A 16,243-nucleotide genomic window follows, 5' to 3' on the forward strand; every position below is an offset into this window, starting at 1 on the left:
TTCTCACAATAATTATCAACAATGATTTAACAAAGTAAAATTATTCTATTTTTACAAAAGGCATGGGCTACTCATGTGGTCCTTGCGGGCTACCAGGAGCCCACGGGCACCATGTTGGTGACCCCTGATTTATACTATATAAAAGGCTGGATAAGTCAAATCAGACTGTCAAATCAGACACTGGGCATATACTGTACATGCACATGCACTGCAGGAGTAATAATGTTTACATTTACATTTCAAAATTTCACCTTCTCTGAAGTAAATACAAACATTTCAATCAATAAATAATTGACTACAATGTCAGAATAATGTGATTATACATTTACAAATATCGATATGATCATTTGAGTAGTATATCTACTGTAGAACAACATGCAACCAGGAATTCCAAATTCAACTGTGTATAACAGGACCATAAAAACTGCAGGTCAGCACATAATTCACAATCTTGGAAAATGAGATTGGAGTTAAATATGGCCACGGGAACTGCATCTCACATTCTGTATCCACCACATTCACCTTCCCAATGAGCTCTCATTTCTCTGGGCTCTCTCTTTTGCCCTCTCCCCTCTTGGTCATCATCATCATCTTTATCATCATCTTTCATGTCTTCAAAAAAAAAGCATTTATTTGTGTATATTTTGTAAAAGTAAAGTCACATTTGGAAAATAAAACATAAAAACGGAAAGCATCAAGGACTTAGAAATAAAAATGTCAAATGTCAAATTACTGTCAAATGCTTAATCTGTAATTTAGTGAAGTCTTTAAATAAACACTTAAAATACAAACGAGTGATTTGTTGTGTGTGTAATGCATTCACAAATGTTTTAGTGTTGTTTAGGATCTATATGATGCAAAAGCACTACTTCAGCTTGTGTCTCTTTGTTGCTCACCATAAGTTTCAGTGATGCCATGATGTCTGTATAACAGACTTGTAAAGTTCAGTTCATGCAGTAGGCAGCAGAATGATACTGATCCTGATTAATGTTATTTTAGTGTAAAATATAAATGTAGTAAATCGGGTCATTTCTTTTCGTATTTTAAGCTATTCTGCATTTATAATCATAAACATGTATGTAAGGAGGTGTAAATAAAAATGATAACAATACAATTAAAATAAATTTGCTGATAAAAAAAAACTTGCAAATTCAATTTACTGATAAATAATAATTATAGATAAGTAAATAGGTGTCTAAAAAACAAATTATAAATAGTTGATAATATTTTAATAAACAAAATCACATACTGACATCTACCTCAGTCATAACATAAGAATCCCAACTACTTACCTACAAATACAAAACTGTCCTGTTTTTTGTCTTCTTCACTTTTCTTCTCCTGTGTTAACAACTGAAAACATGATTTATGAAAGAATGGTATAAGTACAATAATAATAAATATATCATTATAATAATTCACCTTAGCTAGTGGACTTCACTAAATTATTTATCATACATGTTGCTAAATATAACTGCTGAACATTCTCCATGAAATATAATTATACATTTTTTACACACTATATTTTTACCCTAGTTGTAATTAAGGAAGCATTAAAATAAAAGTGTAATACCTGGGTGCTTGATCCTACTATCTTACTTGCTATTAACTGAGGCAGATGTGCTGCGATACATAAAAAAGGTCACAAACCGTAATGATTTCAAGTTAAACAATTACAAATTTACATGTAAATATGAAAAACCTACCTAAAAATTGTAAAACAAAGTCTGAAATCTAAAAGCAGAAAAGAAAAAGGAGAATAAATTCTGTTACTCAAATATCTGTAATTATTAACCTTTTTTTTATACAGTACAGACCAAAAGTTTGGACACACCTTGTGTGATCAAACTTTTGGTCTGTACTTTATATATATTATATATACAGTACAGACCAAAAGTTTATATATATTATATATACAGTACAGACCAAAAGTTTATATATATTATATATACAGTACAGACCAAAAGTTTGGACACACCTGCTCATTCAAAGAGTTTTCTTTATTTTCATGACTATGAAAATTGTAGATTCACACTGAAGGCATCAAAACTATGAATTAACACGTGGAATTATATACATAACAAAAAAGTGAACTGAAAATATGTCATATTGTAGGTTCTTCAAAGTAGGCATCAAGAGAATGCCAAGAGTGTGCAAAGCAGTAATCTAAGCAAAAGGTGGCTACTTTGAAGAACCTACAATATGACATATTTTCAGTTGTTTCACACTTTTTTGTTATGTATATAATTCCACATGTTAATTCAAAGTTTTGATGCCTTCAGTGTGAATCTACAATTTTCATAGTCATGAAAATAAAGAAAACTCAGCTGTGTCCAAACTTTTGGTCTGTACTGTATATACATATATACTTGTTTTAGGATAGAAATGAATGTATTTAAATTGTTCAGTTTCCTGTGACTAACACTACCTGGTATTTATTGCTCCAAACGATCCATATCAATTCCCCCAAAAATTGGAGTAATGACTGATTTTTATAGATCTGACAGCTGATTATGAACGTGTTTTCTCTGTTAACAGCTCTGCTGATGTTTAGTTCAACACACTTTGCCTCAGTTGCATGAGGAAGTAGCACCAGAACAGCAGGTTTGGTATCTAAAAATGTATAACATTTAGTCAGTATACAGCTTTAATCATTCATACAATTATAATTTAATTGTGTATACAATTATGCAATATACTATTATAACCATGTGCATATGCCCCATACTGACAAAGTGAATTCTAGAATGCTAGATTTAAAAAAAAAAAAACCCTGAAATATCACATGTACAAAAGTATTCAGACCCTTTACACAGTACTTAGTTTAAGTAACTTTGACAACAATTACAGCATTAAGTCTTTTTGCGTTTGATGCAACAACCTTTTACACATGGATTGGGGGATTTACTGACATTCTTCATGGCAAATCTTCTCAAGCTGGGTTTTCAAGTCAGAGCTCTGACAGGACTATTCCAGGACACTTCCAGAGTTTCTAAGGCACTCCTTTGTTGTCTTGGCTGTGTGCTTAGGGTTGTTGTCATGTAGGAACCTTTTCCCAGACTGAGGTCCTGAGCGCTACAGATTTTAATCAAACAGCAGGTTTTAAAACCCCAGTCTGCTTTGAAATCTTTGTTTGGAATCAGTGGCGAATTGTGTATTTCACACCATAGCCTTCAGTGGTGTTTTGCCTGAATCACTCCACTAATACTATAATTATGATGGCACAGCCATAGAAACCATCAGTATTATAGAGATTACGCTGCATTGCAGACAGGTATCTAATGCAGCAAGAATGAATTACTGAAGCAGGAAACTCAATTAACACAATTCAACAGGTCTCCTTTCACTGCAGCCATAGCTGTGCTGAAACTATCATCTCTAGCAACCTCATTGAATGACCATATGATTCTGTGCATTACAGTTTAATTGGGATTTTGAAATTAAGGCAAATTTTGTGTTTTGGGGCAAATTCAACAGGAAAGAAAACACTAAATTATAAAGGTTTATAAAAAAAAAGCTTAACAACCGTTTTTACTGTTTTGGTTCCTTTCCAGCTTTTCTTGAAAAGTCTGTCTTTGTAAGTGTATCTACTACCAATTTCTTCTTCTCCTTCAGCCATTGTGGAATGAAAAACAGCTATTAAATCCAACAAGGACCAATCCAATCAAAGGTTGTGAAAATGCAAACGTGACTGGATGCCTATTAAGGGTCCTTGCAGTGGCAAAATCTCAATCTGATTGGTTAAAACAACATGGGTTTTAATCTACTAAGAGCCCACACTGTTCATTTCTGCTAGCCTTGTGGCAGTGTGTGATGTGATGATTGAAATCAGATTGGATAGAAACTCTAACTGAAAGGGAACTCGGATGTGCTGATTTGGATTGCTCTTCTGTCCATTTACTTTCAATATTGTTAATATCTATAATATATAGCCTTTTTTTACAATAGTTAAGTAAAATAGACACACACACACACACACATGCACACACACACCTGAAGTATCCTGGATCTTTTTCAGTGCTAATTCTATGCCAAATTCATCTTGTGAAACAGCAGAATAGAAAGCAAGAATCAAATCGCACTCCTCCACAGTAGACACCTCCTCAAGTCCTGGTATTTCATTCTTAAAATGTTCCCCGGATGTCCAATTATTTTCAAAAGAAATAATGAAACACTTTTTCCTTAATAAAAAACTCTGAGATATGTTTCCTATAAATACAAAGAAAAGATATTGATTATGAGTAGTATTTTTCTTAATACTCTTTGCATATTTCAGTAAATGCTAAACAGTGCTTAGATCATATAGGAATCAATTTCATATACTATATTTATATAAATCTTAAATGTAAAACAAATCTTATAAGTAAATACAATTCGTATATATACAGTGCCCTCCACAATTATTGGCACCCCTGTTTAAGATGTGGTCGTGGACTTCTAAAAATTCTCCTTTTTTTTAAAACAACATAGAACCCAAATGCAAAAAAAGAGAAAAATCCAACCTTTTATTTAAGTACATTACTTTGGTGGTAAAAAAAAATCATACATTTAGAAAAAAAAAAAACTTGAAATCATGTGTCCCACAATTATTGGCACCCCTAACAATTCCTCTGAAAAATTTAATTGTTTTTTTTTTTATATATATTTTTCTGTAGTTGCTAAGGTTGGTCAGGGTATCTAGGGACTTTTAAATAGTAATTCATGATTTCCTGTTTCCCTGGGGTATAAATATGACGTGACACAGAGGCCTAATTCTCTTACCCATTTGTCAACATGGCAAAGACAAGAGAACACACCATTCAAGTAAGGCAGATGTGTGTCGACCTTCATAAGTCAGGCAATGGCTACAAGAAAATAGCCACTCGCCTTAACTTGCCGGTATCTACAGTCAGAGGAATCATTAAGAAGTTTAAAACAACTGGAACAGTGACAAACAAGGCTGGAAGAGGTCCCAAGTTTATCTTGCCACAACGCACAGTGAGGAGGATGGTAAGAGAAGTAAAAAAATTTCCCAAGCTCACCGTCACAGAATTGCATCAAAGAGTGGCATCTTGGGGTCACAGAGTCTCCAAAACAATCATCAGCCACATGCCAACAAGCTGTTTGGGAGGCATGCAAGGAAAAAGCCTTTTCTCACTAACACTCACAAACGTAAACGTCTGGAGTTTGCTAAGCGGTACTGGGACTTCAACTGGGATCGTGTGCTTTGGTCAGATGAGACTAAGATTGAGCTTTTTGGCAACAAACACTCTAAGTGGGTCTGGCGTAAAACAAAAGATGAGTATGCCGAAAAGCACCTCATGCCCACCGTGAAGTATGGTGGAGGATCTGTGATGCTGTGGGCCTGTTTCTCTTCCAAAGGCCCTGGGAACCTTGTTAGGGTGCATGGCATTATGAACGCTTTGAAGTACCAGGATATTTTAAATAAAAACCTGATGGCCTCTGCCAGAAAGCTGAAGATGGGTCGTCATTGGGTCTTTCAGCAGGATAATGATCCAAAACATGTGGCAAAATCTACACAAAAGTGGTTCAGCAGTCACAAACTCAAGGTCCTCCCATGGCCATCTCAGTCCCCAGACCTCAACCCAATCGAAAACCTGTGGGGCGAGCTAAAGAGAAGAGTGCATAAGAGAGGACCCAGGACACTGGATGATCTAGAAAGATTGTGCAAAGAAGAATGGTCAAAAATCCCTCTCTCTGTGTTCTCCAATCTTGTGAATTGTTATAGGAGGAGATTAAGTGCTGTCTTGTTGGCAAAAGGAGGTTGTACAAAGTATTAACATCAGGGGTGCCAATAATTGTGGCACACATGATTTCAAGGTTTTTTTTTTTTCAAAATGTGTGATTTTTTTACCACCAAAGTTATGTACTTAAATAAAAGGTTGGATTTTTCTCTTTTTTTGCATTTGGGTTCTATGTTGTTTTAAAGAAAAGGAGAATTTTTAGAAGTCTACGACCACATCTTAAACAGGGGTGCCAATAATTGTGGAGGGCACTGTACATTTAAAATGTGCTTCACTGGGAAAACAGGTTTAATTATTTACACCATACTGTAACATTTTGAAACAGTCCAAGGGTGGCTACTATTTATTGTTTAGGTACAATAGAGTTAATCTTATATATTTAAAACAATAATAGTAATAACATTCTGTTCTAAACTTTGACAACCCAAATGCAGTACATCAAAAAAAGAATTGCACTGCTATTGATATTTGATATCCACTGGGTATATAAAATGTACACATCATTATGAAACTACAGGTTTTTTAAATATAATGATAGAAATAGCATGAACAATAAAGTCAGACTTTTTTGCCTTTAATATGACATTGAGTCTTTGGGAACAAGTCCCTATTAACTTCACACATCCGTTATTTCAAATTGTGAGGGGACCTCTTATGTATATCTCTTTTGAGGCCATTCGATTGGGATTGAGGTCTTAAAACCAATGGTAACAATTGCTGATGTGTCCTGCATTTGGGTCCTTTCAGTTGGTCACTGACATTCATTAGGTTTTGTAGACTTGTTATATCTACTGTACAGATAGAACTTGTAAATTTTTCCTACACTCTTATAGTGAAAAACACAAATTCAAACCTATATGCTATTAATCAAGCATACAGTCTGCAGTACAACTAAATAGGTATATTTGCTAAGAAACATTACACAAAAACATTACCTGCAATTTGGCCATATAACACCTAAAACAACGAGTAGAACATTTGCATCAGAATGATTCAACTAACCCAAAATGGACAATGTGTTCAATAAAATAAAAAAGGAAAATCAACAAAACAAGTATCTGGTGTTTTATGTATATAATATGAAGTGATGGTGCATTTTTTTTCAGCATACCTGGTTCTCACGCCAGTATTTTATTTTTGTGTAAGCCACATTATTCTTTGTGCATTGCAGTAATCCCTGATCTTCATAGAACAGACAGTCGACTGTGAGCACATTCTTTCTGGTTACAGCTCTGCTGCTGTCTGGAACTACACTCTCTGGATTAAATGTGTGATGGAGCACCACCAGAACAGCAGGTTTGGTTTCTAGATTAAAAAAAGTATTAGACATATTCAGATTATACAATGCATTTATTACATATTACATATATTTTTCTGTAATAAATGTACATGTATACATGTATTTGATATAAATATATATGCTATAAATTTATTTAGAAAAAAGTTTAATAGAAAAATGAACTAAATAAATATTGTGATTGGAGATCAGGACATTTCGTTATAATCAGCAATAAACAATCATTCAATGATCATGTTCCTACAGCAGGGGTGACCAAACCGCGGCTCGCGAGCCGCATGCGGCTCTTTGGCTGGTTTCATGCGGCTCTTACGTTCATATCGAAGTTTGTGTTTGTGTTTTTATTTTAATGTGCGTGTTCGCTGCGCTTGAGTTCAATACGGTATTTTTAAGGCTTAAATGATCTTGCCCCTACTGGGAAACTTTGCGGTATATTCATCTCACGCGCATGCGCATTTGACGAAAATACCGTATTGAACTCAAGCGAAGTGAACACGCACATAAAAAAAACACAAAGTCTGTTTTCTACACTGAAACACGTGAAATCAAAGCATCGATCTGTTCTGACTGACACCCATGTGAAAGAATTGCTTCGAGTGGCAACAACGGAATACGAGGCAGATTTGAAGGGGATTGTTCAAGGCAAGGATGCCAAAAGTCCCACTAAGTAACATGCATAGTAAAAGAAAAACACTATTGTAAATTATTATAGTTTTGTTTGTGGACTTGGTTAAACAGAGTTTGTGTGTGTGTGTGTGTGTGTGTGTGTGTGTGTGTGTGTGTGTGTGTGTGTGTGCGTGCGTGCGTGTTCGCGCGTGTGTGTGTGTGTAAGAGGAAGGGATGGGTGATGTTCATGTGTGCCCATGTGTATGATGTGGCTCTTTGCGGTAACACAGTAAAAAATGTGGCTCTCGGTCTCTGACTGGTTGGCCACCCCTGTCCTAAAGGAACATGTCCAGTCCAGTTTTATTCCTTAACACATTTCAATACCTGAAATTCTCTGAAGCTTGTGCTCTGCTGCTTCAATGTCAGTTCCAGCTCGTGAAACAACAGGGCAGAAAACCAGAATGAAATCACTCTGATCCACACTATCCACCTCCTGCAGATCTGATATTTCTCCTCGAAGATGATCCACAAAGGTCTTATGTGCATTCAGTGTATTTCCAGTCAGAAGAACTGAAAACCTTTTTCCTATTAATGTTATATTTTCTGTAAATAAAAATGGATTTTTAAAATGCAGTCACCATTATTAAGACATTAACCACTGCTTAACGTTTTAAGCACTCACCTTTTCGTAAATATAATGCAAAAATGATTAATATATTATATAATCACCTGTGTGCTGGTATATAATTGTAAAGAATAAGTCATTGACCATCTGTACATATTCACTGTAAACCAATCTTTAATTTCTAATCTGTAGATTGTCTAATTGTAAACATGTGAATAACATTAAGTTCAATTGATTGAAATAAATACATTTAATCCAGAAAAATATTACAATACACATTCCTGTAGAAACATCGCATTCTGAAATTGATTTGTCTTTCCGGCACTAAATTCATGTTCTAGAAGTTTCTGTGTCTAGCTAATTCAGTTTAGCCCTAATACGATGATGGGAACAGAGGGTTTACTGCCATTAATGAACAATACACAGAAATAATTATTGGTCTTAATAAGATCCCCAGTGTGATGTAAGTTTTTTATCAGTTTTGATACAGGATTTGAACAATATCACTTACTGAATTATTTAACTCAGATGTAGGCATAAGAATTCTTCATACTTACCTACAAATTCAAAATCGTCCTCTATATTGCATGTTTTAATGTCTTTCTCCTGTGCAAACAAGTGAATACATGAATTATATAAGAATGGAAGTAGAATAATAAACATCAGGTACTGGATTTTCACTAAAATGTATCGTTTGCTAATTATAATTGCGGAATCAACTTAAATATAGTGTATAATATGATATAAAAATATAAATATAATTTATAAAAACAATTGATTATGTCTACAATATATTTTCACTCTATTTGCAATTAGTGCAGTATTTAAATAAAAAGGTATAGTAAGGTATAGTTATAGTTATAGTTATAGTTATAGTTATAGGAATAGATATAGTTGTTGATTTTTCACATACCTGAGGGACAAGTGCTGAAATATTTAAAAAATAATAATAATCACAGACCTTTAACTGATTTCAATTTAAACAATAACAGAAAACAGATCTTTAGAAATAAATATTAAAAACCTACTTGAATGTTGTTGTGAATGGCTGGAATCTAAAAGCAGAAAAGAAAAAGGAGTACATCATTTCTGTTACTCAGTCATCTGCTATTTTAGCCTTTTCATTATAATCTTAAAATAGATAATAATATGTAATAATATTGGAGCACTTATTTTAAGAAAAAGGAGGAAGGTGCACACAGGTGGACTATGTTCTATGCAGGAGATGCAACCTGAAGGAGATTGGAGACTGTAAGGTGTTGGCAGGGGAACAGTGTAGCTAGACAGCATCGGATGGTGGTCTGTAGGATGGTTTTGGAGGTGAAGAAGAAGAGAGGAGTGTGAGGACTGAAAGAAGAATAAGATGGTGGAAACTGAAGAGAAAAGACTGTAGTTCAGGGAAGAGGTCAGACAGGGGCTCGGTGGTGGTGAAGAGGTGCTGGATGAATGGGCAACTACTGCAGAAGTGATAAGGGAGACAGCTAGAAAAGTACTTGGTGTGACATCTGGAAATAGAAAAAAAGACAAGGAGACGTGGTGGTGGAATGAGGAAGTGAAGGAGAGCATAAGGAGAAAGAGGTTGGCAAAACAGAAGTGGGGTCAACAGAGTGATGAGAAAATTAGGCACCAGTACAAGGAGATGCAGCAGGTAAAGAGGGATGTGGCGAAAGCCAAAGAGAAGGCATATGAGGAGGCTCAGGAATGGAGAAAGAGTGTGCTGGTAAGAAGCAAGTCAGAAGTAAGTCTTTAATAATAAGGGAGATGTGCAGACCTGCAGTAACTACAGGGGAATGAAGTTGATCAGTCACACCATGACGTTATGGGAAAGAGTAGCGGAAGCCAGGCTGAGAGAAGAGGTGACCATCTGTGAGGATCAGTCAGGGTAGAGAGAGGAGTTGTGGTATTGTATGAGCAAGTCAGGTGTGTCAGAGAAGTATGTGAGGGTGGTGCAGGACATGTATGAGGACAGTGTGACAACAGTGAAGTGTTTATATTCAGGATTCCACATACCCTGTGTCTGTCTTTATTCTTGCTCCGGTTTACATTTGATGACAAAATAGTTTTAATTTCACTACAAATTATATATAATAATATCGTCTTCCTTTTGCATGGTTTTGCTTCTAAAGCCTCTAAAATCGCCTGATTTACTTGAAATTGACACATTAACAATAACATGTATGAAGATAAATGATTTCTTGTCCTACCCCTACAACACTGGTTTAACATATAAAACAATGATAAATGCCTGAAGGAAAATACTTTTTGTTGGAATAATCTAAAGTTTGTTCCTGTATGAGGATAAATGGAATTTGGAGTGTAAGAAGAAGTATAAACTTAATGAATTGAAAACATTTTCTACAGTGTATAACAGTGTAAAGAAATAGAAACTATTGTTTAGATCTCATACCAGAACTCTTTAGCTCTTGTGTCCGACTCTCATCCATTTGCTCGTCATCAGATGGCTTTTTACTGTGATTTTCAAAAACTGCTGTAGCACTTGCGTCCTCCCAAGATTCATCACCCTCTGTTTCTTGTTTTTAGAATGAATAAAAAAATCATTACAAGAAAAATGTTAGGAAGACACATTGAGGTGAAAAAGAAAAGAGAAGAGAAAAGGGTTTGGAGGAATGAGCAAAACAGTACAAATTATAGTTCTGTATTTTATCAGCTACTGCAGTTTACTTAAATGGGTTTAACTGCTAAACATAAAACCGAAAAAGTACCTGCAATCTGAATACGTTTCATCACCTAAAACAGAGTAAAACCTTTACATCAGAATGATTAAAATAAATCTTGAGAGAAAAATATGATAAAGCCGCCTAAAAAAGAACAAGTATCTGGTGTTTTATGTATATAATATGAAGTTGTGGTCAGTGATGGTGCATTTTTTCATCATACCTGCTTCTCAATCCAGAATTTTACTCTGTTGTAAGTCACATTATTCTTCGTGCACTGCAGTAATCCCAGATCTTCATAGAACAGACAGTCGACTGTGAGCACATTCTCTCTGGTTACGGCTCTGCTGCTGTCTGGTACTACACTCTCTGGATCAAATGTGTGATGGAGCACCACCAGAACAGCAGGTTTGGTTTCTAGATAAAAACAGTATTAGACATATTTAGATTACAATGCATATTACATATATTTTTTACATAATACATACAAATATGAATGTATTTATAAAAAAGTATGATTGAAAAGTTCTGATCATGTTCCTCATGCAGCATGTCCTGTCCAGTTTTATTCCTTAACACATTTCAATACCTGAAATTCTCTGAAGCTTGCGCTCTGCTGCTTCAATGTCAGTTCCAGCTCGTGAAACAACAGGGCAGAAAACCAGAATGAAATCACTCTGATCCACTCTATCCACCTCCTGCAGATCTGATATTTCTCCTCGAAGATGATCCACAAAGGTCTTATGTGCATTCTGTGTATTTCCAGTCAGAAGAACTGAAAACCTTTTTCCTACTGATGTTATATTATCTGTAAATAAGTAAATAATTTTTTTACAAGATTGTATGTATCATTATTAACTGTCCATGCTGCAGAAAAACATTTGTACCACCGTTAATCAGACATCAGAAGCTGTAAAAGGTTGTTGAAAGACTCCTTCAAAGCGTTAGTCTTTCAGAGATTCAGGAAGTTATGCGTAACAGGTAAAAAATAGTTTGCAACCTGATGACCTCAGATTGCGAAATATGTTATATTGTTGATTCAGCAACATAAGTTTGTTGAAAAAAAAAAATGACATGGCTAATCCAGACAGAAATAAAACCACAAAGCAGCACTTGCTCTTTTGTTTCTGGAAGAGAGAGGGGAAAAGGAGAGTTGGGGGGCACACAAGATTTGCTGGTGTAACTGTTTACTGCTACATATTTAAGTGAGTTTCTGTTGATAAATGATACAAAAAGGGACCAGACACATGCCTGAAGAAAATACTTTTTGTTGGAATAATCTAAAGTTTGTTCCTGTATGAGGATAAATGGAATTTGGAGTGTAAGAAGAAGTATAAACTTAATGAATTGAAAACATTTTCTACAGTGTATAACAGTGTAAAGAAATAGAAACTATTGTTTAGATCTCATACCAGAACTCTTTAGCTCTTGTGTCCGACTCTCATCCATTTGCTCGTCATCAGAGGAGTTTTTACTGTGATTTTCAGAAACTTCTGTAGCACTTACATCCTCCCAAGATTCATCACCCTCTGTTTCTTGTTTTTAGAATGAATAAAAAAAAACATTACAAGAAAAATGTAAGGAAGACACATTGAGGTGAAAAAGAAAAAAGAAGAGAAAAGGGTTTGGAGGAATGAGCAAAACAGTACAAATTATAGTTCTGTATTTTATCAGCTACTGCAGTTTACTTAAATGGGTATAACTGCTAAACATAAAACCAAAAAAGTACCTGCAATCTGAATACGTTTCATCACCTAAAACAGAGTAAAACCTTTACATCAGAATGATTAAAATAAATCTTAAGAGAAAAATATGATAAAGCCGCCTAAAAAAGAACAAGTATCTGGTGTTTTCTGTATATAATATGAAGTTGTGGGTCAGTGATGGTGCATTTTTTCATCATACCTGCTTCTCACTCCAGAATTTAACTTTGTTGTAAGCCACATCATTCTTCGTGCACTGCAGTAATCCCAGATCTTCATAGGACAGACAGTCGACTGGGAGCACATTCTCTCTGGTTACAGCTCTACTGCTGTCTGGTACTACACTCACTGGATCAAATGTGTGATGGAGCACCACCAGAACAGCAGGTTTGGTTTCTAGATAAAAAGTATTAGACATGTTGATTCAGCAACATAAGTTTGTTGAAAAAAAAAAGAGTGACATGGCTAATCCAGACAGAAATAAAACCACATAGGGGCACCTGCAATCGATGAAAGTTCAAGATCCACTTAATTTAAAAAATGTATAGTTTATATAGTTTAACATTTTTAATACAGAACAGTTAATAATGTTTCCGTCTCTTGCACTTTTTTCCTGTAACTTTCCTGTAACTTTTTCCTGAAAGGGAAAGTTTATAGGACTGTGGTGAGACCTGAGATGTTGTATGGTTTAGAGACAGTGGTGTTGAGTAAAAGACAGGAGGTGGAGCTGGAGGTAGCAGAGCTGAAGATGTTGAGATTTTCGTTGGGAGTGCTGAGGATGGACAGGATTAGAAACGAGTTTATTAGAGGGACAGCACATGTAGGATGTTTTAGAGAAAAGGTGGCGAGATTGAGGCGAGATTGAGATGGTTTGGACATGTGCAGAGGAGGGACATGGGGTTTATCAGTAGGAGAATGCTGAGGATGGAGCCACCAGGAAGGAGGAAAAGAGGAAGACCAAGGAGAAGGTTTATGGATGCGGTAAAGGAAGACATGCAGGTAGTTGGTTTGAAAAAGGGAGATGTAGAGGACAGAGTAGTGTGGAGACGGATGATCCGCTGTGGCGACCCCTAGTGGGAGCGGCCAATTGAAGAAGTAGGAGAAGAAGATTGTATCGTATTGTAGAAAAAACATTTGTACAGCAGGGAGTAGGTTAAAGTGGATCAACCTAATAATCTATTCTATTCTTTATAATATAATATAATATCTATTATTTATAATCGTTTCTATCATACACTAGCATGTTTCGTTCAGCAAAATTCCTAACAGGCAGCAGCAAATAAGAATGGCATCTAATCTGAGAAAAAAAAAAAGAATAAAAACCTAGTTTTGAATTCCTACCAGAGGTTGTTGGTTCATCACTACTTCTCTTTATCTCAGTGGAGTTAACACTTTCACATTCAGAAGTCGCTGCAAGGTTCAAATCATCAGATATACTGCTCTCTGATTTTTCCTGTAGCAAGGTCTCATTTTGTATACGTGTGTTTTCCTCCATGTCTTTTGGTTGCCAAAAGATATCAGCTAAAAAATATTAAATAGGAAGCAAAAAAGGAAAATGTTTCAAATTCCTCCCAATTCTGCATGTCTTAAAAATGTGTATATTGTCATACAACTTTTTTTACAATCGTTTCAACAGGATTTTCTGATATCTGCCTTTGTTTCCATCATGCCTTACCTTTTCTACAGCTAATTCTTGAGGTCAGTTTTGGTAGATGGTAGAACAGCTTGCTGCACTGTTTACTTAAGACTGGAAATACCAAAATAATAAGATTAGGAAGACAAAATGGCAAACTTATAAAGTGCTGTTAAAAAGTAGATTTGTCCTTTTTTATATATTTTCACTCCAGATTCAGATCATGAAGCAAATTTTACTATTACACAAAGAAAACCCAAGCAAACAAAAAAATACTGCTGTTCAAAAACCTACCTGGCCCTATGTGGAAAAACTAATTGTCCCCTAAACCGTATAATTGGTTTGTGCCACCTTTGGCCACTGAATTTTGGCCTACAATTTTTTGCAGATTTGTTTTAATTCAGCCACATTTATCTATCAACAGCCTTTTTAAGGTCACAGCATCTGAATTGCATTTATACTTTAAACATATCCACAGCAGTCACATCAAACATATACACACACACCTGCAATTTTCATAAAAAAATATAAACCTCATTATTATAGGGAATAAACCTTTATAACCCACCTCAACTGTTGTTGAGTCTGCAGAGGAACTGTGCAAAAACACCTTGAACTTTCACTTTCTTTTTGAATATCTCACCATGTCTTTTTTCCACTGGTAAATCTCTAAGCACCAGGACTCAGTTAAAACTGTTTATATTCAGGATTCCACATACCCTATGTCTGTCTTTATTATTGCTCCGGTTTACATTTGATGAGAAATTAGTTTTAATTTCACTACAAATTATAATGATAGACTTCTTTTTGCATGGTCATGCTGCTAAAGCCTCTAAAATCGCCTGATTTACTCGAAATTGGCACATGAACAGAAACGTGTCTGAAGATAAAGGATTTCTTGTCCTACCCCTACAACACTGGTTTAACCTTTATGTAATAATGTCAACACAATTGAGTCCCCACCCAACCCAGCCTAGTTATGAATACTATTCATCTATAGCTTTGTCAACATACTGTAGAACTGTATTTTGTATGTAGCATTGCACAAGTGCTGTTTTTTGTTGTTGTTGTTGTTGTTGTTGTTGTTTCTTGGAAGAGAGAGGGGGAAAGGAGAGGTGGGGGGGGCACACAACAATTGTTGGTGTACCTGTTTACTGCTACATATTTATGTGTACATATTTATGTGAGTTTCTGTTGTTTAATAAAACAATAAACTAGTTTTTGTAATCTGTAGCATGCGTCTGCAGCAACCTACCGGAAGCAGTGTGTACAATAATCCACACCTTATCTATCTAAGTATGTATTTAGGACTTGTATGGCTTGTTAGATTTTTTACATCCTGTAGATAGATAGATAGATAGATAGATAGATAGATAGATAGATAGATAGATAGATAGATAGATAGATAGATAGATAGATAGATAGATAGATGTCTTGGTTTTCTTAACGCTTTACCTTTTCTCCAGCTGCTTTTGTCCCTCAGTGTTGGTAGCTGATTAAAACCCAAAAAAACAGGTCAAGAACAAACAATAGAAGAAGCTTCTCGATGTCAAATTGAGATTTGTTCACTTTTACAGCTTGCTGTACTGTTTACTGAAGACCAGAAGAGTCGGGGGTGTAATAGATAGCAAGACAAAACAATGTAAATTTACATTATAAATACATATATACATTTGCATATAAATACATATTCATAGGAAACACACGATCACACAACACACCATTATCATGACATTAATATACGAAAAAGTCCAAAAAAGTCATAATCATGTTAAAAAGCTCTTCAGGAGGATTTACTCACCTCGATTGTTGTCTTGAGTCTGAAAAACAACTGCGGAGAAAAAAACATTTAGCTTTTACTTTCGATATAAATGTGTTCCGCCTTGGCTGCGTTTTTAATTCCTTCACCAACCACTAGGGTTCAGTATTGTTATATAAATTAGCACACGCTGTCTGACTT

General features: G+C 35.2%; 1 protein-coding gene across 3 annotated transcripts; it reads right to left on the reverse strand.

Annotated features, from left to right (window-relative positions):
• Window positions 1–5: 5 nt before the first annotated feature.
• LOC124379143 lies at window positions 6–16,206 on the reverse strand. 3 transcript variants are annotated; one of them, XM_046839270.1, is made up of 23 exons: window positions 16,085–16,206; window positions 15,739–15,775; window positions 14,326–14,397; window positions 13,992–14,171; window positions 12,853–13,046; window positions 12,677–12,701; window positions 12,360–12,482; window positions 11,537–11,755; window positions 11,171–11,364; window positions 10,996–11,020; window positions 10,680–10,802; window positions 9,301–9,327; window positions 9,186–9,199; window positions 8,830–8,878; window positions 8,032–8,250; window positions 6,856–7,049; window positions 6,680–6,701; window positions 3,994–4,209; window positions 2,429–2,613; window positions 1,707–1,734; window positions 1,574–1,623; window positions 1,293–1,353; window positions 6–612 (listed from the first exon to the last, which is right to left on the reverse strand). In XM_046839270.1, exons 1-23 carry the CDS (start codon window positions 16,130–16,132, stop codon window positions 497–499), a joined length of 2,421 nt encoding a protein of 806 aa, XP_046695226.1. In that variant the 5' UTR covers window positions 16,133–16,206; the 3' UTR covers window positions 6–496. The 3 variants fall into 3 exon arrangements, with proteins under 3 accessions (XP_046695226.1, XP_046695227.1, XP_046695228.1); XM_046839271.1 differs by having other exon boundaries at window positions 15,739–15,876; window positions 16,085–16,163; XM_046839272.1 differs by lacking the exon at window positions 15,739–15,775 and having other exon boundaries at window positions 16,085–16,163.
• Between the last annotated feature and the right edge of the window lie 37 nt (window positions 16,207–16,243).

Source organism: Silurus meridionalis, chromosome 25, assembly GCF_014805685.1.
Source record: "Silurus meridionalis isolate SWU-2019-XX chromosome 25, ASM1480568v1, whole genome shotgun sequence".
NCBI lineage: Eukaryota > Metazoa > Chordata > Actinopteri > Siluriformes > Siluridae > Silurus > Silurus meridionalis.